This window comes from Pantherophis guttatus, chromosome 5 (genome assembly GCF_059756535.1).
Source record: "Pantherophis guttatus breed Tessera chromosome 5, ASM5975653v1, whole genome shotgun sequence".
In the NCBI taxonomy this organism is placed as follows: domain Eukaryota; kingdom Metazoa; phylum Chordata; class Lepidosauria; order Squamata; family Colubridae; genus Pantherophis; species Pantherophis guttatus.
The window spans coordinates 59110184-59126935 of NC_142067.1; the positions used below are offsets into that span (position 1 = coordinate 59110184).

At 37.1% G+C, this 16752-nt stretch overlaps 1 protein-coding gene across 1 annotated transcript in view; it reads left to right on the forward strand.

The window, feature by feature from the left end:
- The window catches only part of EFHC2 (EF-hand domain containing 2), a 54009-nt gene extending 46140 nt beyond the window's left edge, over positions 1 to 7869 (forward strand). Inside the window, exons 14-15 of the mRNA XM_034423872.3 lie at positions 3397 to 3502; positions 7668 to 7869. Coding sequence (XP_034279763.1) covers positions 3397 to 3502; positions 7668 to 7763 — 202 coding nt within the window. The 3' untranslated portion in view covers positions 7764 to 7869. The remainder of the gene's footprint in view (positions 1 to 3396; positions 3503 to 7667) is intronic.
- The last annotated feature ends 8883 nt before the right edge of the window (positions 7870 to 16752 follow it).

Consider the following 16752-nt stretch of genomic DNA (forward strand, 5'->3'; position numbering starts at 1 on the left):
AAGGCCATGATTTTTATGCAGGACACTGCTCAGTCGTTCACATGCATCGAAGTACTCCACTGTGTGGCTAGCCACTAAAGGCCTTAAAGATGAAAGAATAATGTTATGCCCCCCCTTCCGCATCTGACCTAAACCCTATTGAGAACTTGTGGGCCCTTCTTAAACGGGAGATTTATGGTGAAGAAAAACAGTACATTTCTCTGAACAGTGTCTGGGAGGCTGTGGTTGCTGCTGCACAAAAAGTTGATCGTCAACAGATCAAGAAATTGACAGACTCCATGAATGGAAGGCTTATGACTGTTATTGAAAAGAAGGCTATATTGGTCACTGATAAATGTTTATTTGTACATTTTGAGTTGTTTGTTTATTATTCTTACTTTATCAAATGCAAATAAACGAATGAGATGGGCAAATTTTCATTCTTCATAATAATTTTGCATACTAATAGTTGCCCAAATACTGTGCACACATAGATATTCTCCTAAGAAAGCCAAAACCTCACTTTTACTTTCTTAAATATTCAGGTTTGAGGTTTATTAATATTTTGGATTGACCGAGAACACTGTAGTTGTTCAATAATAACATTAACCCTCCAAAATACAACTTGCCTAACTATTGTGCACACAGTGTAGAACCACGGATGATAGAACATTTAGTTTAACCCAAGAGAATGTTTTCTTATGCAAGATGGAGAAAATATTAGTAAAATAGCTATAATAGTCTTTTAACTATCTCTTAGTATAGTAGAGTGGTTAAAGGATTATCAAAGTGGCTAAGTGTTAGAATTGTGAGGGAGTCCTACTATATGTAAAACCATGTTGGGAAATTGCAGCTTTATTTCTAAAGTAACTGTCAAATCACAGCATCATCAGGAATTATGTTAGAAATCATAAGAATTCAAATCTGAGACCATACATTTTTTGTAGAAGAAGAAGACTAAACCATAACTGGATTTGAGATTCTCCTCTAAAGATTAATTTTAGCCAATACTTTAATTGGAAAGACTTTATAGGAGCTCCACAGAGGAAAAGCTAGGGGATTTATGTGCAGAAGTATAGTTAATATTCATCAGGGGAGTTCTTATGAATTATACTGTAGTTACTCCCAGTCCTTATTTTCGTTCCAAACATAGGATTCTGTTCTGTGAAAGACAAGACTCAATATCTCAGCTCTGAATATAGGATGACACTTTGAATATAAAGTTTTATTGAGGGTTTTTATTTATTTATTGAGTTTTATTTCTTCATAGGAAATAATCTTTATCTGAAATGCCTAATGAGTACTAAAATGCTAGTGAAAAAATTGGTTTCTTCATAAAATAAAATAATTTCAGGGACTTCACCATAGTGGCAAATGGATAATTTTTGCAACTTGCTGCATATTCATCATTTATAACACCTGGTCATGAGCATTAAAAAGAGGAAAGTAAACCACTTTAGATTCCCTACTGAATGGTTAGAAAGTTAGAATAGCTAAAATCCCAGAATGAAAAATTATCTCTGTTCTCTAAACCAGTAGTCAAAGAATTGTATCCAAAGAGAATTATGATAAATGTATTGAATATTTAATATGAGTGCTTTGTATAGAAAATATAGAGGAATACAACATAACTTTTGATCTCTCTCTCTCTCTGCATATATGTGTGTATATATAAAATCTATCCATCCATCATCTATCTTTCCTTCCTTCCTTCCTTCTTCCTTCCTTTTCCTTCCTTCCTTCCTTCCTTCCTTCCTTTCTTTCTTTTTCTTTCTTTCTCTTTTTCTCCTGAACGAATTCCACAATATGTCAATTTTACAATTACAATTACAAAACACATGTTTAATTTGTTATATAAAAGCTAAACTTTCTCTGAATTAAGTCTTATACATGTGTTCATCTAAAAATAATTACAAATTTCATATTGTGAAATATAAAATGGGCCACAGGAATGTATTACATCTGAAACAAAACCGATAATTCAATTGCCATGGTTATTTGATAGCAATTAAGGAAGAGGGCCTACAGTGTTTCCCACAATCTTATAGTATACAGTATTTATTGGAATATTTTTTAAAAAATTTGATCCAACAACTTGAAAATTGGAGTATGTTCCCAGTTATTTCCTGAATTATACAATAGCACTTTTACAGCAGTGGAATGAATATGTATTGTTTGTTCAGATGTTGAGTGTAAAAAAAGTTTTTTTAACAGAGAAAGTCTATCTCTGCGTGCCGCAGTTGTTGTTTTTATCTAACACTGTAACAACATTTATTTCTTTAGCTTTAGGCTTCTTACTCTTACTTTTTCTCCTTTTTTTTCTGAGCCAAACAAATACTGCAAATGCAAAAAGCTAAAAACCTATTAATAAAATTGCAGATTGTTAATATAATGTAGCAATCCAATATTTCTCTAAAGGATGATTGCCCTAGTCTTTACTGAAAGAATACATGTTATTTCAAGGCACACATGTAAAACTGTTTAATACCAGTTGATTTTTATTTAGTGTATTTGTTATTTAAACAAAGGTTTGGGAATTATTGTCATTTCAGATTTAATCTTTTAAAATATGACCATTTATTGGCTCAGTATTTCTGTGTGATAAGTAATTGTTTTTCACAAATGGGAAGAATAAATGTAATGACATAAAACATGTTCATGGCAGTTGACCAGATTTCCCATCAGCAAACAAAATCAGGAATATTTCTGGAGTCAATCTAATTTAGTTCAAAGGCCACTACCATAATTTATTTCATTTTGATTTTGTTGCCTTTTCATTATCTATTCTTGTAATACATAACCAATACTTCAGTCTTTCTTAAGTAAAAGGAGAATTCTACCATAAAAATAAATTTCGGTCCACTCCTTGTGGTCGAATGACTCAAAAAAAACACTCCATGAATGTGCACCTGCAAAGTAAACTCTGCCACAAACGAGGGGCCTTTAAGCATTTCCAGAGCATACTCTGACTCTTGGAATTTAGTTTCTGAATTCTAAAAAAGCCTCTTAAGTATCAGTTGCTTCACTGACAGACCAGTCTTCTCTTGTGACAGCTGAGCTCTGAGAGCTAGGGGCCTATGCCAACATGGTGCTTTGCCAGTTAAATCAGGAATAAGAAATCATCAAGAAATAATAAAAGAAAAACAAGAGGGCTCTGTAAGCAAGCCTGTCTTAAAATAGGGAGTTGCTTTCACACTTTCTGTACATAAATAATGAAAATTTGTTTGCTTAAAAGACATGAGTGAACACAAGATAAAACCAAGGGTCTCTTTTTTTCTCCTTACATTTCTTCTTTTTCATGAGTTTCAGCTATACTCCAAAGATACTTTTATTATTCATTATGTCAAAATAAACAGGTTAAACCAAATGATAGAAGGAGAGCCAAATAATGAAAATATGCACACAATCTTTATTTAGATGTGAAGATTGCAAAGAACATGTAAATTATAAGAAGTTGGTTGATAGGCTGAACTGGAGAGAGCACCCAATTCCAGCTTTCCAAACCATCCTGACGCCATTACAGGTAAAGTAAATTTTGTATCCATAAGTTTCCAAAAATATAAATCATAACAGTTCAGGTTCTTAAACAAGAATACAGAGTGGTTTGTGTTTACTGCCAAAACATTGCTACTATTTATAAGGAATTTCAGTTTTAATTTTACACTAGACAATTTGTAACTGTTTGGGTCATCATTTGAGAGATATTTCCTTACCAGATTCCCCAATGCCTTTAAAAATGGCAGTGTTTATAATGTATTTGAAAGATTCTTAAAATTTCAAGGAGATATTCAGAGATATATGTGCCTGGAAAGTAGCCTATGTTGAACTGTATAGCACTGTCAGACATTAGGAGTTGATCTTAGGAAACATTTTATGACATTTTGTATTGTGTCACAAAATGCTTTATAATAATTTTTATTTCATAAAATGTTTTATAAAATTGGTAAAATTTCAGTTTCGCTGGTTGTCATAGGTCTGTATGTCATCAGCTCTGTACATCACCTCATTTGGGTATCCTGGTTGAAAATGTTTTCTCTACGATGTACCATTTCACCTAATTAAAGTTTATAGGCATGAGAGTTTTAGTAGCATATAGAATTGAAAACTTAATTATGTTTGCTTCAACTTTCTCTCTATGGTGGATGTTAATTAGTTCTACACTTGGTATTAATGTTTATGGCCTCTACCTGTATACCTAGTTAATTTATACTTTCATAGGCCCTCCATTTTACAGGTAATAATCCTATATAATGAGGATCATGTCCACGTGAAGTAGCTTCTGCCCAGCAACGGAGAGGGAGAAGGGGCGGTGTTTCTGTGTGCTCCCATTTCTGTGTGGCACTCCTCCCCTCAATGCTAGCGGCCATCACTGCCCCCTTCTCCCTCTCCGTCTCTGCTGCTGGGCGATCCCGTGCGAAGAAGGGGGCTAGCAGAGAGGGGAGATTGCAAGGTTGCTGCTTCTGGGATGAGGGGACCCGGGAAACGTCTGGGTCCAGCTTACCCAGTTTCTCCTCCTCTCGCAGCCATCTTTCCCAGTCTAGCTTGACGCTCTCTCTCTCTCTCTCTCTCTCTCTCTCTCTCTCTCTCTCTCTCTCTCACACACACACACACACACACACACACACACACACACAAGCATACACACACAAACAGGTTGGATCTTTTTTTCCTCCCCCCCCACACCGGAGACCCCTGGATTCCCTCCTCAATCCTGCCTGTCCCACACAAATGATGTAGAGTTGGCCACGCCCACTCAGTCCTATGACTCCACCCAGCCTACCCAGCCAGTCATTAGAGCAGATAACTGGTTGTTAAAAAATATGGAGCCCACCACTGAGTAGCTTCTCTATCCATATCTATCTATCTATCTATCTATCTATCTATCTATCTATCTATCTATCTATCTATCTATCTATCTATCTATCTATCTATTTATTGAATTTATATTCCGCCCTTCTCCCCGAAGAGACTCAGGGCGGTGAACAGCCGAAAATTAAAATAACATACAATATAAAAGTTAAGATAACTAAAAATAAATTAAATTAATCAGCCTCCCAATTTAAAACCCCAAGCTATACAATTAAAAACTAACCCATAAAATCTATTCAGGCCAGGCCAGCTTGCTGAAATAAAAATGTCTTCAGGGCCTTACGGAAAGTGTGGAGATCAGTCATATTCTGGGAGGTAGCTCGTTCCAGAGGGCGGGTGCTCCCACAGAGAAGGCTCTCCCCCTGGGGGCCGCCAGCCGACATTGCTTGACCAACGGCACCCTGTGCTGATTTTAAGTTGCTAGGAGGTTTAATCAGTGTATGAACCAGGCAGGATTAATTTAAGTTGATTAAGAAAACATACGTTAGGTTGATGAAGAGGGTACCCATCTTTGGGACAAAGATTGCTTTGTCCCAAACTCTATGTTGTAATTGAAATGGTTTAATTTTGGATGTGCAGCTCTATCTATGACGACTTCTCTCTGTTCAAACCAGGTCATTAGAGTACAAAGCATAGCTTAAAAAATGTTAAATATTAAGTGAGAATGCAGCCTAGAGTGCCTACCAGATACTTATTTAAAATTTCTTATATCTGCTACCATAATATCCTGTGGCATATTTAATATCCTTCAGATATTAAAAATCAGCTTCTACTTGATGAGATATTAATGAGATATTAATTAAATCAGATTTAAGGAGAAATGAAATGGCCTAGATTAACAAAAGATATGAAACCGATAACTGCAGATTAGGAATCTCTAATTTTTATAACGTTAATAAATTTTTAATCTCATATTCAGTTTATACATTTATTTCTTTTTAAAATCAGTATGAATATCAATATATATATACTTGCATGTAAAATGTAATGTACATTTTTGTACATAAGCATTCTCCCACTAATTTTTACTTTCTCATAATGTTGCCTGTTTTTTCATTAAAGAATTATATTCCAAAATTTGAAAAAGTATGAAACAGTGCTAATTAATGTTTTATTAGTAACATTTTTTCTCTTATAAAAAATACTTGGAAAGTTTAAATTAGGTTGATTCATATTGAAATACAAGCCAAGTATTTTCTTTTTTCATCCATTGTATGGATCACAGTAAGAATCACTTCTCTCATTCCATGAAAGATAGTCTCCTTCAAGTCAAATTAGATTCCTATTGACTACATTTTTTGGCCGATAAGATGAGGTAGCTTGCCATTGCTTCCCTCTACCATTTTTTTTTTTGTGTGTGTGTTTCCTACTCTAGTTTATAGCTCTGGGCTTTCATTATAATTGTTTATTCAAAAACCAGCCTGTCCTGTCCTTTTAGTTATTTGATTAAGTAAGGTTGGGTAGGTACTGCTACCTGTTGTACCTGATTTATGAAGTTTAGGGAGGGAAAAAATAAGATTACAAGAAGGCAAAATTTATATTTAATGGGGGTACTAAAAACAGTAAAGCATGATAACCTGATCTCAAGACTTTTTGAAATTTAGTTCCTACAATTCTGATGCTTCCTTCTATCAGTTTCTCAGAATTTAGCCTATAGTGAGTGACCAGGCAGTTCATTTCAATAAAAGCTAGAGACTTCACATTTATAGATGTGGGACATCCTATTTAATAACATTTTCTATGAGCTGTTCAGTATGCAGCAGCAGCTGATTGTCTGTCTTAAAGATGTACATTCTCAGACTTTTGAAGTTCTCCCTAATCATATCTATTACTGGTAGTCAGTCAGTCAAGTCCGTCTGTCTATCTGTCTCTTGACAGTAGAAATATAGAGCAATTGGGCAGAGATTCCCTTGAATATTTTCAAACAACTTTTTAAGTCTCATTCCATCTTTGCAAGCTCCAAGAAAACATGAAAGGTTAATCATAAAATGAGTTGAAGAATAAACATGTTGTCATTTAAAATAATTTTGGATAACGTGGGTAGCATACATTTAAAGTGTAGAAATCTCTATTCATTTGCCCCTTAATATTTCATTTTATTTAATTATCACATTTAGAAACTGCACAGAGGAACTATGTAAAGAGGAAATAAAAATCATACTGTTTCCAAATTAAACATTGTCTCACCCAATTATTTAATAATATATATTCTACTTTAAAATGGAACATACATAATAACGTGCCTTCCTTACCAATATTTCTAAAGGGAATTCTATCGGACTGTCTTCAGTTCTCATTTTAATTTTTCTTGGATGGAGATCAGTCTCTCTCCAGAAGGATATTAGATTGAGGAATCCTATTGGCAGTCAGTTTGTCTAACAGAGCATTTTCCCCTCCCCCCAATTATTAAGATTGGCCAGCACTGTCCCTTCCCTGGGCAGGCCAAAGAAATATACAGATAGTCATGATGTCAGGGAATTGCGCAGCTAGTGTCCAAATGAGACGTTGAAATTAACTTACAGTTTTATGTAATTAAATATATTTTACATCTATATTTACATCAAATAAGATAGACACATCACTACATCATGAGGTAAATCATCAGGTTTATCATCAGGTTTACGTCAGAAAAAGGCCGGAAAAAAGGTAAACTCCCCCTCTTCATCTGGAGAGCACTGAAAATTACAATGCAAATATATGGTGTATTGTTTTGATAGAAACAAAGACTGCAATGCTTGTTAGTACTCAACATTATTTTTAGTTACTATCCATTTCACTTTGCAGTTCTAAACCTTCTTACCCTTTGCTTATGCTTTCAGTATGAAGATGGATGGAGTGGGGAGCCACCAGCACTTCCAGTGAAAAAAATAAAATACCTACCATTAATAGAAGATGTCTTTGGCAGCAAAGATTAGCCTTAGTCCATACATTATACTTCTTATGGATAAACATTGCAACTTTCTCTTTCTGGACAGTTACTGCATATTTTTATTTAAACAAAATAAAAGAATCACAGCTATAGATTTTTTGGGGGGGATGTAAGTTTTATTTTTTATTTTATTGTAGAAATATAATTCATATACTTTGTAATTCTTTGAAATGCTTATACCATATATTCAGTATAATAATTTAAATGTGTTTTTATTTTCAGTTCTTACATATGGAATGGATGCTATATAATTTAGAATTTTGCTCCTTTCCACTTGAACAATCAAGCTGTTACCCTTTGTTTTTTCAAGAAAGTCCTTACAAATTTTGGGATTAAAGCCTGGCCCTTTGAGAGTTGCATAGAAGAGAAAAATTGACCAGAATCTCCCAGCCTAGCATTTTAAATGTTGTTAATAAGTAATTACAATTCAACTTCCACATGAAAAGGAACAGGAATGTATATTTGCATGTCAAAGCATGTCAATAATAGTTAAAATGACTCCAGATTACCGCCAGGCTTGTTCTATGATTATAATAAGATAATATCTTTTTCAAAATTCCCAATTGATCGTTAAAAACAACCAAAAGAAAATGCAAGAAATATCAAGAATAAAAATCTATTGATAGAAGGTCACAGGGATGTGCTTTATGCAGATACGGATTGCTCATGGAGTAAGTTTAATAAAATGTAAAACATGTTTTGTTCTCAGCTGTCTCATGACAAAAGTAACTATCATTCTTCATCCTATTTTGTTAATATAGCCTTATGCCTCTCTTAAATATAGGTGTGTGTATGTATTTATATGAGAAATATAGATAATAGATATGGGTATAGAGATAGAACTAGAGATGGATGTGTTTAATAGTGCAGGCAGTCCTCTTACAAGTGCGGTACAGTTCTATTTAGCCAGATTTTGTTTGTGGGACAGATTTTGTTTTGATATTCTTAAATACTATCTCAGGAAAAACATTTACATGAGTGATATAATTAATAACAAATTTATTAAAGTACCTGGAACTTTCCTATCTTTGTTATAGCACAGTAGTCTGGTAATAGTGAAATATTCATAATCCTTTCCCCCATTTCTTTCTAGCGTATTTTGGAATACCAAATATTTCTCCTTTGTTGGAAAAGAATTTGAATAGATTTATTAATGACTAAAATAAATTTGTAATAAAATCATACATTCCTTTAACTGTTGTCTTAACATTTCTCCACTTTCTCACAGGAATGAATGTCTTTTCCTTAAATATGGACAACAGCAATCTGAACAAAAAGTCTTTAATACAAGATATTTTCTTTTTGTTTGGAAAAAGGAAAGTGATTTGTGAAATAACTGAAAAGAGATTTTTTTTAAAAAAATACATCACAATTCAGAAACATCAATACATTTTTTAATAGTTCATGGTTTTATTGCTCCAAACAGGAATGTGCCAAGAAATTCTCATATAAAAATATTTATAATATCCCTAGACTTAACAGAAAAGAGTTGGAAGGGACCTTGGAGGTCTCCAAGTCCAACCCCCTGCTCCAGCAGGAGACCCTATACCATTCTAAACAAATGGCTGTCCAATCTTTTCTTTAAAACCTCCAGTGATGGAGCACCTACAACTTCTGAAGGCAAGCTATTCCACTGATCAATTGTTCTAATGGTCATGACATTTCTCCTTAGTTCTAGGTTGGTTCTCTCCTTAATTAGTTTCCATCCATTGCTTCTTGTCCTGCCTTCTGGTGATTTGGAAAATAGGTTGACCCTTTCTTCTTTATGGCAAATGGGACATCCTTTCAAGTTTTCACCTGTTGGATGTGTGATTTAAAGTATAAAGTTGAAATACATTTTTATTTAATTTTGTTCCAGTTCAAACTCTTCAGGTTTTTATATTATGAGAACAGTATATGTATTCCCAGGAAATTATACAAATAGATCTGAATCAGGGGCGGGTTTCAAAACTCGTCGCTACTGGTTTGCTCGTGAGTGCGTGGGCGCTTGCGTGCGCACACAATGCTTCTGCGCATGCGCAGAAGCATCCAGACGGGTGGGCAGAGCCTCCTGCCGCCACCACTAGCAACCCACTACTGATCTGAATGCTTTAAATACCAGCAAACGTTTTAAGTCTTCTAACTTACTTTTCAAACCTTTTGAGAGGACCCAGCCTGAAAATAGTGAAGTGAATGCATTGACTTGGATGAGATTTCCCTTCATGTATGTGAATAACATCACTAACCAACTCCTGGTCCACTTAACAATGAGTAATGTATCTTATGATATCAGAAATACAAAAAAAAGAGTATGATTAAAAGTTAGTCAACATTTCCAGTCAACAATGAATAATGATTCCTACTGTTAAAATTGGCAGGTACATGTTTATTGATTCATTCAGCAATATGTGGGTCTGTGCTGTCTTTGGATGTTTGGTGATTCAACAGAGCAAAGGATATGCAGACTGCTGAGTGGGGGTGTAACTCCTGACCAACATTTTTATTACATGGGGATCGTAATTATTTGTTTATTACAAACGTGTGTATGTTGTCTGATTCACTAGAGTCTGCGGCAATCCTATATTGGGCAAGAATGGAACATTAGAATGTAGGTGGGGGGGGGATGCTGCTTCATCAGGCCAACAGCCCATCTGGTCCAGCATTCTGCGTCACACAGTGAACAACTAGATGCACTCAGGGAACCACAATACAGATAAAAAGATACTAGTCTTCTTTCATCATTGATGATCCTTAGATGATGCTGTAAATGAGTGTAGAGTGTAGTAAAGAGTAATCAAAATTCATAGCAATTGATAGTATAATCCTCCATGATTTGATTTGATAAATTCATATAGCTACCCAGATTGTTGGGAGCAATATGCTGACTCTGTAAACTGCTTAGAATCTAAACGGCTATAAAATCACTATGAAGTGGTATATAAGTCTAAGAGCTAGTACCCATCTCATGAAACATAAGTCTAGGCAGCATACAACATATGCACAGTTAAAATCATGATTTGAACAACATAAAGGATAAAAAACAAAGAAAGTGAGACAACGCAATCATTCAGCATCACATAACTATCTTGCTGGCTCACCATGGCTGATGACCCCCAAATGAAATCTTAAAAGCCTTCCAGAAAGTAGATGGTGGGTCCAACTTTACCACAGGGAGAATGATGTTGCAGAAAATGGATGGGGGGGGGGGGGAAGGCGCGCTACAGCACTAAAGAAATGCCATCTGGGTCCTTCATATACACTAGTAGACAGGACCTGCAGCATAATCCTCATAAACAAGCTATTAAGAGTATTTCAGTTGGCCAAAGTACATTAAAACAGGAGGGATAAAAATCTAATAGTATTAATATCCAATCTTTTTTTATTACATGAATTATTTTATTACATTTATATACTACTGCAATTAAAAAAGTTGTCCAAGTTTGAATGAATGGGCCCTAACTCTAATATCATAGAGAAGAAAAGATTCTCCATATTTTCCATACTGGCTTCTAACTATATACTGTATATTCTTTCATAAATTACTTTAACTTTTTCTGTTCCAAGCTGACAATCACTATTGTACTCTTTAAGCATTTCTACAATCCATTGTTTCTGCTCCACAAATCCTTGAATAAGGGGTTCGAAACCAGCTTGTAGTCGACCTCATTTCTGCAGATTTGAAATTGCAGGGAACATGATAAACAATCGGCTTTCTATCACTAGGAGAGCACAAAATGCTTAATTTGAACATCTTGTTCCCCCCACTCCCCTCCCTTCCCCTCCAAATCTTACAATAGATTTTTGAGCAAAAAAAAAAAAATATTTTAAACCCAATCAATATTAAAGGGAGCAAAATAAACTGGAAGCATCGCCATCAACATTTCAAACCTGACATTCAGTATATGTCCAAACATGTACTACAAGGAAAAATGTCCTGGTTGCAAAGATGTTATTACTTTGTTGCCTTTAAAAGCGTGTTACAAACTATGAAGATGGAATGATGGCATATTAGTATAAAACTTGGTACTTTTCCCAACCATGGATACATATTGCTATGCTGGTGAGTGGACAAGACATATTGTAAATTCAGATGAGCAATCCAGTATCATATTTATCAACTCCACCTTCTTGAGATCTGTAATGATTATTTTTCAAGGATAGGAATGGAAGCCAAAGGTCTCTTCAAGTTCTTTTGGCCAGAAGGCCCAAGGCATAGTGAAATAGGCACATTTTATAAAATTCAAGGGGTGAGAATAGAATAAGAACTTGCACTTCCAATCTTAAATTCCCTTCCTGCCAAAATGGACTGCAAATGTTCAGCCCTACCACTTTCCATGACATCATCACATTCTTAGATGACCTCCCATTTTGGGCTTGGGAGGTGGAATAGCAGCCCACTCAAATACCATCACTGTCCTATGACAACTGGAAGGTATCAAGAATATAAACACGCTAGCATTGTGAAATTTGATAGATCTGGAGCCTCGTTCTGAATCGAGGGACCTTTCTTTGTGTGGGAGCCGTGTTAAGCTTTTAATCATTTTGGCCCCTTTGGAGCTCCCTTTCAACCTGACATTCTTTTTAAGATATGATGACCAGAATTGTACATCACTCTCCAGATGCAATTTAACATAGGTTTACATATGAACATTGCTAAACTGATTCCTTGATTTTAAATTCCCCTTCTAATACTGTAATTCCAAGAATGAAATGCGTTGTTTTTGTTATACAGTAATCACATATCATGTCAACATTTTTATTTTGCTGTCCACTATATGACCAAAACCCCTTCTCAGTCAGTGCTAGCTGGAATCTCATTAGTATATATAATATATTTTGCACATCTATGAATTACTTTGGTCTTACACTGAACTGCACATTTTAATGCTCATTTACTCAGTTTAGCTAGGGATCATTTCAGAACATATAATTACTTTTGATTTGCCATCCTGAGCAGTTTAGTGATAAGGAAACTTGATAACCTAACTACTCATTTCAAACTCCAAATCATTTTTAAAACTCCCATTATTGACCCTTGATAGATCTACTTTGAACAACTGTCAAATTTTCCATTTAGTTCTACATTTTTGGCTACAGTTACCAGTGCATGAGTGCAATATCCCTATTATCCTATGGGAGCTGAGTTTTTTTAGGCCTCTTTAATAAGGTTCTTGTTCAAGGCTTTTTGAAAGTCTAGTATATAGCATATATTATGGGACCTCTACCTACATGAAACAGGAAGAAAACTCTGGCACCAAAATATCTTTAATATATGTTGACTTATTTTAATGTTCATAATTCAGAACATGGCAGCAATAGGCACATTTGTCCTTTTGCGTCAGTCAATTTTCTCAGGAGACTTATCATACTAAATATCAGTCTAAAAACAACAGTGGAAAACTAGACAGCTGACTTTGTTAATGAAACTTATATTTGAATGAGGATGGTGTAATATTGATCTAAATAGTATATTAATAAAACCATAATTTTATCTGCCTGCCTGGGATTTTATTTTATGATACCAGGTGCTGTTGGAATGCTGGTGTTAAAGCATCCTTTTTGTTTGATCTTTTAAAAAAGCATTTTGTTCAGCCTTCTTTCCCTAATCATATGCAGGGAATTAATGCTTGTGTTACAAGCACAAAGCAAAGCAAAGGAAATTGAGGTGATCTTTTCCCTTGGAACTCTGCAAATACTTAGCAATGGCAATAAAATATGCAGGTAATCCGTTGACTGAGGCATAGATTGACAAATGCCCTGATAGGAAAATATTAGTTTAAATTGATTTATTTATTACATGCATCAAGTTATTTTCAACTCTTGGTGAGCACGTTGATAGATCATCATGAATTAGTCTATATATTTCATTAAAGGAAGGGAATCCTGTGTTGAGTGATTTTCTTATTTCTTTTTAATCACATTTTTAGAGTCTCTCAGCTTGACAGAATGAGCACATCTTAAAAGAAAATCCAGTTAAAAAGCATCTAGTAAAATGACCAAACCAGAATAAAAAGAATGGAAATCAAAAAGAACAAAACCTGATTGTGCAAAACACACCCCAAAACAGCACATCATCTCAAGGACTTGGGGAAGAAGCTTGCTTAAAAGAGCAATGTGAATTTATGGGATGGGGATGGGGAGAAAAACTTTCCAGAAGATAGATGCCACTATGAAGAAGGTATGTTCCCTGGGACCCTTTACATGAATTGTTACAAGAATGGGACCCAGAACACGCCCTCTCTGACAGATTCTACAGGTTAGATAGAGACATTGGGAGAAAGGTAACCAGGACCAAAGATTATTAACTGAATCTACCAGAATTACAGGGGTGACAGAACAGACAGATCCTTTACCTTTTGGACTAAGCCCTTAATTAGTGAGACAAAGCGTGTGTATTTGCAAGGCTTGTGGTGAACTGCAGTAATCAGTTTTCCAGACTCGCTGCTCCAATAATCCACGCATGGGTTTTGCTAGAGACTGAGTGTAAAACTTTTTCCGTTGGTCTAGCCACGCCCCCTGCTCGTGCTCTTCAGTCTTTTCACTTAGTCTAGCTGAAGAGACTTGAGTTGGATTTCTCTGACATTGTCAGTTTCTCAATTGTTTTATTTCTGTTGGTTTTTTTGTGGATTATTACTTATTCGGATCCTTTGGACTTGGTTAGTTGAATTCTACAGGAAGGGTTGCGCAACGTGGATTTATAGGGGATTTGCAGCGCTCCGCTCAGCTGCTGGCCGTGTGATTAGTGTGCTTAGGGCTCCAAGTCGCTTCCACTGCCCAGGACCTTACAGCAAGCAGCTTTCTGGAAGTCTTTGGGGCAGCTCCGTGTGTTTCTGATTGCTGCTGGTGATGAGCTGGTTCCCCAGCTTGCCGGCACAACCGCCACCACCCCCTCAGCCCTCTCCTCAGCAGCGGCTCTGGAGTCACTGCCTGCCGAACCATGACAAATTCTGTGTCCAGGAACTCGCTTTGCGGCGCTGAGAAGGCGATTTTTAGCTTTCGCACCATTTTGACATTTCAGCAGGCTGTGGTGGCACTGAGGAGCGGTTTTCCTGCTCACGCCCGCCATTTTGTTTCCTTGTCAGCCGTGGCGGCGAATTTGGAGGCATTTGACGTCTCTCACCTTGCTGTACTACCACAGGCTCTGGGACTTTGTTTGCAAAGCCGAGCCTTCTTGCGAAGTGGTGTGGCCTTCAGGGGGTCTTGCCTTTCCCCACGCCGAGTTCCTGGTTGTCTTCTGCCTTTGACAGTGCTAAGGAGACCCAACACGACAGCGAGGAAGGACAGGTTTGCCCAACGTGTGCTATAGTCAGATTTGTCTCCAGCTGTTTTGGACTAGTATAGCTCCTACAGCTGTTTCCTGGAAAGTATGTGTGTTATTATCAGAGTGACTACTAACATTGACCTGCTTGGCCAGGTCTTAATGATAACCTATTTCTCTCACACAGTACTTGGTCTACAGGGCAATCTACTCAGCCCTGCATAAATCTCAGCACTTGGGTTCCAAATGGTCTAGGGCTGTTTCCACACGTAAGTTGACCAACGCTAAGGTGTCTTCTTCTGGGACTTCCAAAAGGACATCTGTGATAGATAAAGCCACAGAAAGGCGCCATAAGGCCTTGGAGCATCAGTTTGACAAAGCCAAGTGACAAGCTTCTGGGCATTTGGTGGAATCTGTTACTGAGGATGTATTAGTCATGCAGGATAAGGTGGCATCTGGCGGAACTATGGTTCTGCAAAGACAATCAGTGGGTATGGCACATGACATCCCCTTGGCAGTATCTCAGACACAACTGCCAGAGGTTCCCGTTACATCTGCAGATAACTGCCGGGTTCCAGAGGTGACCTTCACTCCGACAGCAGCGGGGCTCCATGTGGGTGACGAGCAGCAGGCTGGTCAGATTTTGGACTTTCAATCTGTAATATTGGAGGCTATTTCAAAGATTTTTGCTGCTACCATCCAATGGGGCACATGTTTGCCCTCCAATGAGGTCATGTCTAGGCCTCAGTTACCATTACATGCGTCTAATGCACCTGACTCCCCTTCTGACCACGACTCCTCTTACAGTGACAGTTCAATCCTGGAAGACGATTATCATGGGGACCTTGAATTTTCCGAAGATGAAGGGATGGTGTCGGATACACTGGCTTTTACTGGCCTATTTCGCCCTTCACTTTTCAGATCACTGTTGCACAAAGCTAAATTAGCCACAAATATGGGTGTTGAAGGTACTTCCTCAACGCAGGATCTGGACTCCTCCAACCCTCATGGTGGTCTGTTTAGAATGCCAAAAACTGAACAGAAGTTTATATCATGCCCAGCTCTGTTTTCAGAGGTGATCCAAAAACCGTGGAATCAGCCTGGATCACTGGCGGGTAAAGTTTGCTTCTCGGGCTTTGGCCTCTACTGTCACTTCTCACAGACTGCTGTGGCTCCGCCATTGGAAGGTGGATACAAAATCAAAATAGAAACTCACGTCTGCTCCGTATAAGGGGTCTAACCTCTTCGGGGAAGCATTAGATCCAGTGTTAGTAGAGGGACGAGATAAACGGAAAGTTTTATCTTCTTCTCAAAGAAGACCAGACCACAGATACACTCCCTATTCGCAGCGACAGCCCTATCGTTATGACTCCGGACCCAGGGGGTCCTACTTTCAACGATCTTATTCACAGGGATTTACTCAATCTTCTGACCGAACAATGTTCAGAGATCGTGGCAGACACCAGGCCCAGTCTAAGCAATCCTTTTGGGGAATGGGCAACCAGTCATTTCGTCATGGCAAGTGACTCCCAGCCACTTCTCACATTGGTGGTCGTCTCCAACAATTTCACCGCCAATGGGACTTAGTCACGTCCGATGCTTGGATTCGACGAACGGTAGAACTCGGTCTCACCTTAGAATTCCACACCAGCCCCCCAAACTGTTATGTCCAGTGCCCGGTCTCTTGTCACCATGTAAAGAAACAACTCATGGATGATGAAATTCAACATCTTTTTGA